We start from the raw sequence: 14559 nt of genomic DNA on the forward strand, positions 1-14559 counted from the left end.
ATACTTATCACATCATATCCTCTGGATTCAGATCTCAATTAATCTTTTGATTTTCATGTGCTTCTCTCTCCTATCCTTTCTCTCTGTCCTCTCTACCCCAACCGGTCGAGGCAAATGGCCGCCCACTTTGAGCCTGGTTCTGCCTGAGGTTTCTTCCCGTTAAAAGGGAGTTTTTTCTTGCCACTGTCGCCAAGTGCCTGCTCATGTGGGAATGTTGGGGTCTCTTTAAAATTAAACTTGAAGAGAAGGGTTTAGACATGCTCTATGTGTAAAGTGCCTTGAGATGACCTTTGTTGTGATTTGGCGCTATATAAATAAAGATTGATTGATTGATTGATTGAATTAGAAGCACAATGATTTTAACAGGGCAGACTGATGTATAAAAAGATTATATAGACGTGTTGTGTTTAAATTGAGTGACTCTAAATTGCCTATTACAGGGCAGAATTTGGTACCATGCAAAAAATAAAAAATAAAGCCCGGTAAAAAGAAAAAGTCCAGCACAAGAAAAAAAAAGCCAGGCAAAAAAAAAAAAGAGAATGAAATCAACTTACTGCAGACGCTTGACCACAGTACCCGAGGATCAAACCAAGTTAGTAGAGCGACTGACTATGCCAGCAGCTGGAGTGTGTACTTCTTTGGAGTGTGAAGGTGATTTTCTGAAGTGGTGCAACTGTTCGTAACTGATAAATGTATCATATCAATAACGTAAAGCCTATTCACTCTTTTTTTCCTTTTTTTGCCTGGCTTTTTTTGCTTGTGCTCGATTTTTCTTTTTTTCTTCTTTTGCCTAGCTTTTTTTTTTTTTTTGCCTGGCCCTAATACTCCGTCGTAGGGCTTAGCCCCGGATCTTGTCAACTCCAAAATCCGCCCCTGTTGCAGTACCTTTCAAGAACCTGACGAATGTTTTAGGACTGTTGGTTGTGGTCAGTCCTTTAAACCTGAAGCACCCAGTCTGTCCAGCGGGGGCGCTGTGGTGCTGCTGCGACCTGTCGGCGCTGTCTGTGATGTGAACAGTCAGACCATAATGGCGACTGCTGGGACAGCAGACTCGGGATCAACAGCCCCGACAGGTAGCTAGCTGCTAACTCTTACTCCTTCGTCGTCTTTAAAAAACACACAAACAGATATGTATGACATTTTGGTGGCGATGCGAGGGGTGAGATGCGGTCACTGTGGCTTCTTCGTGTCCCGGTTAGCCTGTTAGCTAACTAAGCTAGCATCGAGGCTCTGCTAACAAATGGACCAAGCAGCGGTTAGGCTGTTTAGTTAGCTACCTAGTTATTAAACCTTTATTAATGCCATTGTTAACACCAGCAAGGTTTTGGGGCAAGCTAAAACAGATTATATAGAGCTATCAATTGAGATCAATAATACAAAGAAATGACTTAATTCTCCAAACCACGTTGGCTCAAGTGGTGTGTTTTGTTATCAAGCCGGTCATTTCGTGAACTTGCTTTTTGTGTGTTATTGAAGTGTAGCATTAAGTTAAATGGACATAGGAGCTGAAACGATGAGGTTTAACAGGTACATATTGCTATATTGTTTGGTAAATAAATGTGAAGTTAATGGTTAGTTATCCTCTCGTCTTCCTCGCCTGTTCACCCCTCCTCTTCAGCCCCGTCTGTATGTCCAGGTTTGTGGTAAAGTTAGCAGTAAAACATGTATTTTCTATCAAGTATCTTCAACATTATAACCCCCAATCAGCTGCTTTCCAAGCACTCACAGTTTAGGCGGTGTGTTATCAAAATTAATTGATCTTAATGGTCTTCTACATGTAATGTTTATCTCGTAAATGATCAGGCTATGTGCTCAGCTGATAAAAGGCTACTTCTCCAGGATCTCGTGTTTTTATCATGAGTAATTTTATGTAATTATTGTATTTTTTTATGGTGTTCATGAGATGTATGATGTGTAGTAACGTTGAACTATTTGGTGTTGTACAGCAGCAGTAGCAGCACTGTGCCCAAGGCAAATTTCTCTCTGGGACAATAAAGTCTCCTGTTAATATCAGACTTAAGCATGGTGACTTGGATCATAAACCCTCTCTTGTTTCTAGTGGCATCACACATTTATTGTCTGAGCACAGGACAGATGAGAGGGGTGTTGCATCTTGTTAATCCATTTGGTTGTGTGGCACTTCTTAGCTTCCCCCTTGTGTACAGAGGAGTTGCTGTTGCCTGCGTAACCGCCCTGTCTGAATCAGGGAATAAAAATAGTGACTTCAACGCACTCTCGTGGCTCCCACATGGCTGAGAGCCTGAGACTGTACACATACAAGATACAGCTTTCTGTCAAATACACACACACACACTAACAACCACACACACAGACAGACAGACAGACAGACAGACACTTGAGTGACAGTAACATAATGTGGTTTCCGTACTAGTCCTTATTAGCCTTGTTTCCTAATCGGGCCAAGAACCAGTATATTTATGGAGTCTTCATAGACAGAAAATTATGTTAAGAGATTGTCCATGTCCCATATTCTTGCCTAGTGCAGGCTGCAGGCTACATGTGAATAAAGCTGGCAGGGACTTGTTTAGTATACACAGAGGAACAGATGGTTTGCCTATTGTCTTAAGTCCAGCCACTGACAAGCTAAAGTCATTGTTAAGTAATTAGGTTAGACTCATTTCTACCCTAAATCTGCTGCACAGCATGTGTTATCAAGTCATATGATGACGCTGAAAATTGCAATGTTTTGAAATGGACTGCAATTTATGATCATTTTTATAACTACTTGATCTGCCAATAATTTTTCTTTATTGATTAATTAGTCACTTGGTCGGTAAAACATCAGATAACTGTGGAAAATACCCATCACAATTCCCTATAGTCTGAGATCATCGACAGTCTGAAACTTATATCTTCAATTTACTGTTATGTAAAGACAAGCAGCATATTTTTACATTTGAGGAGTTAAAACCATTAAAGGCTGATGCTTAAAAGAGGACTGAAGTAATTTATCAATTACCAAACATTTTCTGTTGTGAACAAGTACTGTAGCATGTATGTATGAATATGTAATATAAGAGTAATTCTATTAATTGAGTAATTTACTTTACTTTGCGTTCTCATACTTAAATACTCATGCATTATAAGTTGGCACAATGTCCTGCTCCACAGATATTAGGACTCAGTTCTGGAGGAGAGCATTTCAGCGAGGTACCTAGCATGGGTGTGTGTTTCTGTGTGTGTGTGAGCAGAAACTGCATGAGTAGTGATGTTATAGTGTGTTGTTTTACATAATAAGAGGGAATGTGGGCAGAAAGATGCTCATTGTTTCCCTGTGGATTGCAGCGTGTCCCTGCTAACTGAAAAAAAGAAGCATTGGCATTCAGTGATTCTGCCGTTATCATTAACACTCCTTCCTTTCTTTGGGTTGAAGTGTCCTCTTACTGAGCGTCGTCTGGATTCAATCTGCTGATGAGTTTTTTCACACACAGGATTGTTACTACAGGTGTATAATCTCGCCAGCATCCTTTTGTGTGTATATATTGACCCGTGGCACTGCAGCATTGAAGTAGCTGTTGCCATTGGTTACAGGCTAGAGGTGCTCACAGAGTGGGCGAGAAAGTAGGTTTAAACAGCAAGTTTATGTAAGGACACAGGAAATCAAGTCAACGTTTTTTTCATTTCAGTTGTGTGCTTTTCTTTCAAAACTACTGCTTGCTGTTTTTGTCATTGTGTTCACACAGGAACATGGACACATTTCACCTTTTTAAAATAAAACTGTGGTTAACCAGACGTGTTTGCTTCAGGGCTCAAAATTAGCACCAGCCAAATGCTCATAAAATATACAAGTGGCTGGTAGATTTCCATAACCCAGCAGCCACAAAAACAATAGTAATTTATTGCGTAACTGGTAACATTTAAACATTTAACCAGCCATTTGTCTGTTAATTTAAACAAAAAAAGTTAATTTTGAACCGGTTTGCTTGTTGATGGCACAAAGTTTCAACAAGTCTACTGCTAACTATGGAGATCGGTTGAGCATGCTAGTTTAATTTAACAAGCATTATGTAATTATAACGTTAAAGTATTAGACTTAATGATAAACACAAAGTTACTGTGAGATACAAAGTAGGCTGTTGTAGAAAGAGCTAAAAGTGGTACTGTTTTTAAAGAGAGGTGGTGATTGTAGACACACGTCCTCAGGGGCCAGATGAATCTGGAGCAGCCAGCTCAAGGGAGAAGCAGCTCCAGTTCATGTAGAGCTGGTGGTATCGGGAGCAGCAGTGAGTAACTGTGGCCACATTTAGGTCTGGGCTCATCATTGGCCTTATACTCATCATCCAAGTGCTGGAAATAGCCCTGCTAATTAACCAGCAGAGGGATCATAAACCGTCACTAACACATTTTTCTACGTTAAAAGCTGCCAATTTTAAAGACTTCAAAAGTTGACTCTGACTGCATGGGTTGACATTTACAGGGGCTTCATGTACTTGAGTCAACAACAAAGAAATATGCGTTTCCTTAATTCTTCTAGTTTCTTTTCCTTCTAGGTTCTCAAGAGTCTTCCTCATTCCAATTTTAACGTGTGTTTTTGTCTTTAGGGACCAGTGGCATCATCAAAGTGGCCCCTCCAGAGGTGAGGATCCCAACCATTGCATCACTGAATTGACAAAACACGACTGCATTACAGCCATGAGTAAAGCAAATGTTGTTCCAGTCATCTCTGAGGAGAGAAGAACAGGTTTAGAGAGTTCAAGCCTGCATTCATGCAGTCATCAGTTTGAGACATCCGTCACTGAAAGCTCATTGGGTTTTCATGGAAGTAAGCGAAATGGCCTGTGTTTGGTGAATAAATGCCTGAGAAACACGAGGACAGCAGTTTGTGTATAATGTCAGTACTAGCTCTAGTAGACTAATAAATAAAGCTAAAAGAATGTTACATTAAACTGCAGAAGCTGTCATATTTTATTGAAAAAAATAGTGCCATGGAAAACCTTATTAAGAATATCAATATATTTGAGGCTATTTGTTATAGGAATGGAAATTTAGGCAAAAACAGACAAGCCAATGTCCACCCAATTTGTCTGTGTTGCAGTCTGGCTCCATCACGTCTGTCAGAGACGCTCTGCTGTTTTATTCTAGGCTGTGTAACAGTGTCCACCGGCTCCGTGACCAGAGCGTCCAACCCACTGCTCTTTTCTCCAGTCCTGCTATCTCAAAACACTGAGTCTATTTATGCCAGAGCAGGAATGTGACACAGCCAGATCTTGCATTATTTACTAAAGCAGAAAAAGCAGCAGAAAACATAAACTCAGTAGACATGAAAGTATTGGTCACACATAGACAACTGGCAGTATTTCATTCACTTCATCCGCCACACAAGTTGACCTTCGCTGAGAGTTCAGCAACTTGTCACCTGAGACGATGGCCGTGTGAACACGAGATACGGTTGTCACGTGAAGATGTTTAACCCACTATGGCCTAAAACTTTAATACATCTAGATCTTTGACTTCTATGTTTATGAATGTACCTCAGGTTGTATTTATTGTGGAATGTTTTCCTCTCGGTCCCTCTCCCCAGATGCCGGGCTCCTCAGGCACAACGCAGAGTATGAAGAAGACTATTGGACACCGGGGCGTTGAGACCACCACAGGAGAGACCACCTATAAAAAGGTTAGAACAGTGTGGGGGGTCAGTGACACCAGTTTGTTGACAACTACAACACCACGTAGCAATATGTACACCGACATGTTTTGTGTTTATATTCTAAAAATAGTTTGGAAATTCCTCTCACTCAGACACAAGTCAAACAGCAGAAGTCACACGTGAAAACAAATCTTTTGTTCCAGTGCTTATTATTATTATTTTCTTTTTTACCCTCACAGACAACATCATCTGCCCTTAAAGGTGCCATCCAGTTGGGCATCACTCACACAGTTGGCAGCCTGAGCCAAAAGGCAGAAAGGGATGTTCTCATGCAGGACTTTGTGGTGGTTGAAAGCATCTTCTTCCCCAGGTTGGTAACAGAAGTCATAACTGAGTGAATGTATTGAGTTTGTGGTTATTTTTGTGGTTCATGTAGATTCTCATCATGGTCTTTCTGTCTCTCTCTCTCTCTGATTTGTTTCAGTGAAGGCAGTAACTTGACTCCTGCTCATCACTACAGTGACTTTCGTTTTAAGACCTACGCTCCGATCGCCTTCCGTTACTTCAGAGAACTGTTTGGTATTCGGCCAGATGACTACCTGGTTAGTACTTACACCAAAAACACACACTGCCATATTTACAAAAACTGTTCTTGTTTTAACTTAAGACACTTTTCACAAATGTAGTTTGTATAATTTAGTTCAGCCTTTTAGCGAATGTATATATTCGAGACTGAAAATATTGTGCACATGGTAAGAAAGTCTCACCTAATATTCTGCAGTGCTTTGTCTGCAGCGATCCAGCGTTTCAACCTCGTGATTCAGTCGTCCATTTTATGCTCTGATGGAACAGATATGCTCATATTTTAATCAATACAGCTGTCTACACAGGCTGCTTTATCAGCTTGTAGCTGCTTTATAACAGCAATCCAAAGCTTATTTTTTATGCTTCTCTTCTGTTTTACATGTGTAACTATAGTGATTTGTATATTAAGTTTTGAGTGCTATCAAAACGCAGCAGACTTGCACTCACTACTGTACTGAACTCATCCTGTGTAGAAGACTGAAAGACTGGCTACTTTGCTGACACTAGATCCTCATGTAGGCTTACTTGGACATAAGCATTTTCTCCTCTTTCTCTTCTTCTGCTGACAGTTTGTTTATGACAGCATTTTGAGATTTTGCGCTACCAACATTTAGAAATTACTCTGTACATCAACCACACTTACAAAGTAATTTGGTACCCAACCCCAAGATTAAAAAACACTTGTTTCATTTAATGAGAGCTCTGTACGCCCACGTGTGCTCTGTTTTGACTGGATGCTGATGCACTCTTCTTTCTCTTGAAGTACTCTCTGTGTAACGAGCCACTGATCGAGCTGTCCAACCCCGGAGCCAGCGGATCCCTCTTCTACGTCTCCAGTGATGATGAGTTCATTATCAAGACTGTTCAACACAAAGAGGCAGAGTTTCTCCAGAAACTCCTTCCTGGATACTTCATGGTAAGAAAGTGGGCGTGTGTTCAGTATGACTGGTGATTATTTCCAACTATAATCATCAGGAGAGTAGGAGGTTGAATGAGTGCGAGCTGTAATCATGTTTTTCCCAATTTAAGTCTTCTAATCTTTTTTTCGTCCTCCTCTCTAGAATATAAACCAAAACAAACGCACCCTGCTACCCAAGTTCTATGGATTGTACTGTGTTCAGGCAGGGGGCAAAAATATCCGTATTGTTGTGATGAACAATCTTTTGCCTCGGATCATCCCGATGCACCTCAAATACGACATGAAGGGCTCCACCTATAAGAGACGAGCATCACCTAAAGAAAGAGAAAAGGCTGTTCCCACATACAAAGACCTAGACTTTATCCAGGACTTGCCTGACGGCCTGCTGCTGGAAGCAGACAACTTCAATGCTTTGTGCAAGACTATACAGAGGGACTGCTTGGTGAGTCAGAGAGACACTTGTTTTTCATTGACTGATTTTTATTCAAGTATCGTGGGCTCAAGCCTCTCAGCCCAAATGGAATTACGGGTAACATTTATATGCATTGTTGAATATGCAAGTGTATTAAAATTCAGAAAGAGAGCTCAGATAGTACACCAGTAGAATAGATTATCAGTGTGCCTTCACATTACTGCCAAAAAATACATAGAATCAAACTTTCTGAACATCAAATCTTGATAATTGCTGTGCTGACACAAATGTGCAGAAATACCAAACGTATTGTAGAGAGAGTCACTTTATAAATCATCTTTTTCCAGGTCATCCTAATGCCAGTGACACAGTGGATAGATTTGAGTCCGTCGAGTTCCAACAAATATTATAAAAAATTGTATTCTGCAGACAGGTGGACAGACTAAGCAACAGCAATGATAATCGCCTTGGAAAAGGTGAAGCTACTGACAATGAAATTACTGTTAGTTCTTTACTCCTAAACTTATAATTTTCTGTTTCTCTTAAGGCAGTTCTCCAGACTGTTTGTTGCTTAGGATTGAGCTCCAGTACTGCTGGCAGTGGAGGGATAATCAACAGGAGTCTAGTGTTCAAGAGATGACTCAAGCTTGCATGACACTGCAAACTAATACTTTGTTTACTTTGAGGGATGATATCTTTTCAAATGATGGAAGTGGCCGGTGGCATTTGTTATTTCTGTTAACACAGGATAACTTCATGTTCTATATAATTTAGCTCATGACAGACGCTGAATGTTTATTCAGTATTGTGTTCCATCACAGGATAATCCTTCTTTGTGTTTGTTGAGTCACTTGTTACTTTACTTCTACATTTACGTTCTTTTGGTCTAAATGCACCTATCAACACCAGTATGATTCTCTCTGGTAACCCAACCAGCACAGCCACTCTGTCAATCTGTTGTTGTGACTGAGTGTGTACTATTTTAAAAGTGAACTTTTGCTGTCTGATCATGTATTAGTGTTGCTCATCAGTTTTTTCTTCATATCAAAATTATTTTCATAGACTACTTATATCTCCTGTTTGTAGAATACAGCACCACTAAGACCCTTTTTAGATGGTACAGGCATTGCGTTGGTATTATCACAGTCAGCATTTTTGAGTAAAGTCAATGCACTTCTTGTAGGGTTTACCACTGTCCACCACAATTGATTATATATATATTTTTTAAAATTTATTTTACATACTAACTTTAAAACAATTAAATTAAATTAAAACAATTAAACGAAAATGTAACTGTTGAAAAACAATTTAAGTAACAAAAAAGATTGATGCAGCATCTAGTTTTAGACATTTATATCATTTTAAAATTTGTGTGTAAAGGTTTGCTAGTGTTTCCTACTATAGTACCTTCACACACCGCTATCACTTCAATCCTCTCTGTCACTGTCTTCTTCAAACCATTAAATGAATAAAAATATAAAAAAGAAATCTCACAAAAACACTTTTGTCATCAAACTGTTTTAAATCTCATGTCATGTATTTGTGTGTATTTTGCAGCTCTTACAGAGTTTCAAGATCATGGATTACAGTCTGTTAATGGGCATCCACAACATGGACCAGGCCTGTCGAGAGCGGGATCGTGTCGGGGGTAATTCAGGGGACAGTGGGGGATCAGAGGGAGCAGTGACCCCAGATCAGCGCCGGCCACAAGCCCAGAAAAGTCTGTACTGTACAGCTATGGAGTCCATCCAGGGGGAAGCTCGGGGAAAGGGAGCTTTGGATTCAGAAGATCAGTGAGTCTGATGGTTAACCAACGACCAGGAGAGCTGCGTTTGAACTGCAGTGTTTGTTTGTAGCGTAGTCTGTAACAATTCAGTGATCTGTTGTTTTTGCTCTGACCTTGTTCTTCCAGCATGGGGGGTATTCCAGGTCGTAATGCTAGAGGAGAGAGGTTACTGATCTACATCGGCATCATTGATATTCTGCAGTCCTACAGGTTGGTGTCTTAAAGCATCAACATCAATTCCTCATTAAAATTAATTTTTAATTCTTCCTTCCTATATTATCCATTTTTTATCTTGCAGTATTACATTTGATTATGTCTTAACTCTTTAGGTTTATTAAGAAGTTGGAGCACTCATGGAAAGCCTTGGTCCACGATGGGGTAAGAGCCAACACACCAATTAAAGTATCTTTAAGTGCAGTGGCTCACAGTGAGATTTGTGGCTATGAATTGAGTTAATATGAAAATCTATTTCTTGTGGTAGTAAGTTTTGATTGCATCTAGACTTGAGTACATAATATCAGACTCTAATAGTTCTGTTGCTGTTTTAATTGTAGGACACAGTCTCAGTTCACAGGCCTGGCTTCTATGCAGATCGTTTCCAGCAGTTCATGTGCAGCACAGTGTTCAGGAAAATTCCACGTAAGTTTGCAAATGTGTTCATTTTTAAATTTCCTGAATGGAAATTAATATCCTGATGATCTGACAGTATAGAAAATATAAGCGGAAAAGTCTTTAATTTCTAATCATTTTTACTTTTATGTCATCTTCAGTAAAACCATCACCATCTAAGAAGAGCCGTGGTGGAGGTCAGGGGGGTCTCAGGAGGGCCCCCACCCTGGGAGCTCCGACCCCACTCTCCAACGCAACAGGACAGTCATCTGTTGACTCCAGACTAGTCTACCACAGCCACTTTAAAAGCACAGACTCAGAGGCTGACAGCGGTAAGAACTGAGGCATCACAAAGTAATCAGAATATGAAGTCGATCTGTGGTTGATCATATCCACAACCTTTCTCATAGCTGTGCTCATATTGGAGGTACTGGTGTTGAAATTTTCAATAATCCTGTTTCCTACTGATGATTTGCTGTCAGGCGTGCAGTTGGGCAGACCAGATCTGGTTCCGAGGACCCCCCCACTGGTAGAAAACTCTGAGGCTCTGGTAGCTGACTGTGAGGCCAACCTGTCTACCTCATCTCTAGGCAGCACAGGAGTTCCCTCCACTTCTCCCCCCCTACGGTAAAAAATCACCAAGATAATAATACATGACCTTTATTCTTCGATCTCACTTTCACACAGTTTTAAACTAATCTGCTCTGAATTTGCTCTTTAGGTCTGTAGGGGTGGAAGTGCACAAATCGGCCAACACAGACCACGACCAGGGTGCTTCCCACAGGTACTGATGGTGCACAGACAGCAATTATAGCTCATAAAAATAACAAGCTGTTTCTCTCACGTGTCTTAGTCTTCTTGTCTCATTAATTCGTTTTGTTCCAGTTTGGGGGCAGAAGAGATTGGAGATAATGCAGACAACCTGTCTGGAAATGAAGATATAGTTTCTCTATCTGACATCATCCCTGAGACCAACATCTGTTTTGTAAGTCTCAAAAATCATGCACGCACGCACGCGCACACACACACAACACTACTAAAACCATGATGTAGGAACAAGTAAATGAATGTTTATTAGTTGTACATTTCTTAATCAACTGTATAATCTTGGTATTGGTTCACAGTAAAAACTGACACAGTGCCATCTGAAGAAGAGAAGTTTCTGGAAGAGGTGAGATGGGCGGAAGTAAGGATAAAGAGAGTGAAAGTCACCCGCATCCGCTGTGGAGCCTCTGTTGCACCTCTGTTGTTTTCTCAGCCCTACAGTATATACAGAGGACGCTGGATGAAGCAGCCAGGTGGAGTGGAGGTTGTGGCGAAGCAGAAGGAAGTGGTGGGAGCGGTGCGCACACACATTTGTCCACCCAAAGCCCAGTTATCTTTTTCTTTAAACACCTGGAAAAAAAGGCTCATGACCTTGAATTGGCAGTAGCTCTGACAGCATTACATTGATTAAACTGAGCTTTTTTTTCACCATATTCACAACGTCTGTCTGCTGTGATAACATAATCCTAACAAAATGGTTAGTCATATGTTGTAAAAAGCCCCAACCCCCAGTCACCAGTAGATGACGAAGAGTCAGTCATCCCACCTACTTTTTCACAGCATGAAGGGAATGCGAGTGGGCACAGGAACACAACACACTTAAGAGCACATGAAGGGTATAGCCTACATTTGTAGATTATTTTTCTTTTTCTTGCGTTGTGTCTAAGTGGGTTCACATTTCCATGACTCACACTCGAGTGCTCCTGTTTCCACACGTCCATTTCCCCTCGGCAATCCTCATGAGTTAATGGTGGTTCTCTCGTTTGTCATCGACAGAAATCGTTCAAATCAACACCTGCTGCTGTTGACACTGCAATCACGTATGAATTTTTTTTTCACTGATTGTGGATGTGCAGTATTTGTTTGAAAGCAGATTCTGAACCAGACGTATACGATCATTTAATTTTTATAAATTATTCTGCTGGAAGCCATGGTGGTGCTGCAAAGGTCAAATTAGATCTTGCCACTGCTGAATGTACATTACTATGTTTTTTTCTTTTCTTATAGAATGTGTCTTATTAAGATGGCAGACCACAATGTGCAGCCCTCAAAATCTCCCCCTCTGACGTGACCATATGTGCTTAAGTATAAAAGCATACAGAGAGAAGAGCTGTTGACAGCGTTGCTGGCCAGTAGATGCTGTAACATGAAGTCATTGCTATTGCTAAGTTAATAGAATGATGATAATTTCCAGCTACTGTCACGTGTCTGTCATGTCTGTGCCTTTACATGTTTTGTCCCTCCTCTAACATGGGATGTATAACTGACATTGTGTTTTAAAGGTTAGTGCTCTATTTGCATATAGACACCTGCCTTATCACTACAGCTGAAGTCATCAAACTGCCATTTGTATGTCTGGATCAACCAAACATTTGTCAGGGTTTAAAAGAATTTCAGAGACTTTTAACACAAACACTACAACAATCCCTTTTAGTTACCTTCTCCTGACATCAGACAGTAAGGAGGTCTCTTTATTAATAATTTCTGCTGGTTACAGAAATGACACTCAGCCCCATCCACTCTTGGACCAACATTATTAACCATGTGTATAACCATTTTTTGTATTTTTTTTGGTATGTAGTCTTACTGAGCTTTTACTTGGCTATTCAAAAAAACATCTGCTTTTGTGTTTTCATGAAATGTTTTGTTTTTTATCTTATTGTTTCGCACACTAAACAAGTTTTTCGAGGTGGCTGGCAGAAAGCAGTGATTTCTGATACTGACTTCTGATACTTTTAATCACTACCAGTGGCTGTAGCAAACCTGAAAATCTTATTCATCATCTCATCAAATGGAATTGCTGTTTGTGTTTTTTAGGCACATGTGGTCTATGCAGCAGAGAGGGAGTAGGGGGGAGGGGGATGAATGTTGTGGATACAGAAAGAAGGAACATTGGTCATTGTTCATCAGTGCACAGTTGAAGATTTAGGACTGAGTCTTTTGTATTATGAGCCAGTCACAGCACCAAAGAGAAAAGCAGAGGAGACAGGTGAGATGTTCAGGATCCAGTACAGTCATGAGAATGAAATTAGACACTCCTGGACACCTGCATGGACTGATATTTTGTATATGGTAATAACACTGGGTTGACCTGTGTTTTTAAAGGATCTGTTATTAACTGGATGTTTTTTTGTTTGTTTTTTGCTAAATAGTTTGTCTGATAAGCTGTATCTGACACAAACCCAGTCCCTGTAAAGATTTTTTTTTTTTTTTAATTGAATAATTGGTTTACCACGTGGCCAGAGACATTTCAAGATTCACCACCACATTCCTGTGAAATTCATGTTTAATTCACTACATGTGTTATAGCTAGAAGAACCCTTCTTTTACAATCTGTTGTCTAGTTGAGAAGATGTACTTGAAATGAGTTATTTCTGGTATTACGCTGAAACTTAAAATATTTATCATTTCAAGAAGATCCATTTGAAGTTGTATTCTTTTGGTTTACAGAGAAAAGGCCACCAAAGAAAAACACTCCAATGATCCTGACTATTTCAGATTACACAAATCCAGAATATATTTTGTGACAGATGTTATGTTTGCAGCTGTTGCTGACCTGTTTGGGGTAGTTTTTTGTTGTTTTGGTTTGTTTTTAATGGGTGGTACTGTGTAATTGCTGGATATTGCAGTTATGTACTACACCATGGCACAAGTGAAACATAATATTTTGGTGCTTAAATGTCAGTGCACTCAGTGTAGACACTACAATATATTTGATGTAATGCAATATGAACTACAATCTGCCAACTTTCAGTTCAAAGAAGTATATTTATTAATACGATTGATTGCTGTAGGTTGAAATGATAAAGAGTTGTATTATGTATCTTAGATGTTTGTACGTATACTGACAGAAGGATGTCTGAAACTTTATAGCGTGTGTTGCCTATGAAGGGGGACTATTTGACAATTTCACTTTTTATATTTCATGTTTAGATTGTGATATGATAGATATATTCTCTCCATAATGATTCTGGGTTGTTAATCTCCCATGCTTTTCTACATGAATGTTACACACGGCTCACGAGCCAATGTTGCTGGTTGTCCTATATGCTTCAATTACTATATTTTTACTGTGTATAAAATGTGTATATGTACATAGGAGTCACTGAAATGCCTTCTCATGCAATATGTGCTGCCTGTCCTTCCTGCCATGTTTCAGTTATGTGGTGGTGATGTTTTCATGTCTGATTTTAAAGGATTAAAACATATTTTCTAAATCTGTTTTTTTCTAAATCTTTTACTAAGTATTATCTCAAAGGATAATGAGCAGATGTAAATATAAGGATTTAATTTAACCTTTTATGGAAACAACATATCAGACACATTTTTATTGAAAGCAGAGTATTTAAGTGCATTTTACAACATCTTCAGAATCGTCATCAATCAAAGCCAGCCCTGATGGCTCCAACTCCAGGGCCCTCATGTACAAAGACGTCCGTGGATTTCCTACTGAAACATGGCGTACGTTCAAATCCAGAAAACGTCGTACGCACAAAAACATCCAGATGTATGAACCTGCGTAAGCATGAATCCAAGCACATTTCCTTTGTACATCCCAATCAACGTGGAATTGAGAGCCCACGCCCTCATTGAAA

General features: G+C 39.8%; 1 protein-coding gene across 1 annotated transcript; it reads left to right on the forward strand.

Annotated features, from left to right (window-relative positions):
* The first annotated feature begins 1016 nt into the window (after positions 1-1016).
* LOC133983260 (phosphatidylinositol 4-phosphate 5-kinase type-1 alpha-like) lies at positions 1017-14175 on the forward strand. The gene is made up of 16 exons (XM_062422283.1): positions 1017-1073; positions 4563-4597; positions 5543-5635; positions 5848-5978; positions 6093-6210; positions 6957-7109; positions 7255-7554; positions 9082-9317; positions 9437-9520; positions 9640-9688; positions 9865-9949; positions 10081-10251; positions 10402-10546; positions 10641-10703; positions 10805-10904; positions 11044-14175. Exons 1-16 carry the CDS (start codon positions 1028-1030, stop codon positions 11044-11046), a joined length of 1812 nt encoding a protein of 603 aa, XP_062278267.1. The 5' UTR covers positions 1017-1027; the 3' UTR covers positions 11047-14175.
* The last annotated feature ends 384 nt before the right edge of the window (positions 14176-14559 follow it).

The sequence above is a fragment of the Scomber scombrus genome, chromosome 7 (genome assembly GCF_963691925.1).
Source record: "Scomber scombrus chromosome 7, fScoSco1.1, whole genome shotgun sequence".
Taxonomy (NCBI): Eukaryota; Metazoa; Chordata; class Actinopteri; order Scombriformes; family Scombridae; genus Scomber; species Scomber scombrus.

Bases quoted from the DNA above. Each gene is read 5' to 3' on its own strand.
- LOC133983260 (XM_062422283.1), top strand. From the start codon at position 1,028: ATGGCGACTGCTGGGACAGCAGACTCGGGATCAACAGCCCCGACAG. The intron at 5,979-6,092 runs GTTGGTAACAGA...GATTTGTTTCAG, and splicing joins GAAAGCATCTTCTTCCCCAG to TGAAGGCAGTAACTTGACTC. The intron at 9,950-10,080 runs GTAAGTTTGCAA...TGTCATCTTCAG, and splicing joins AGTGTTCAGGAAAATTCCAC to TAAAACCATCACCATCTAAG.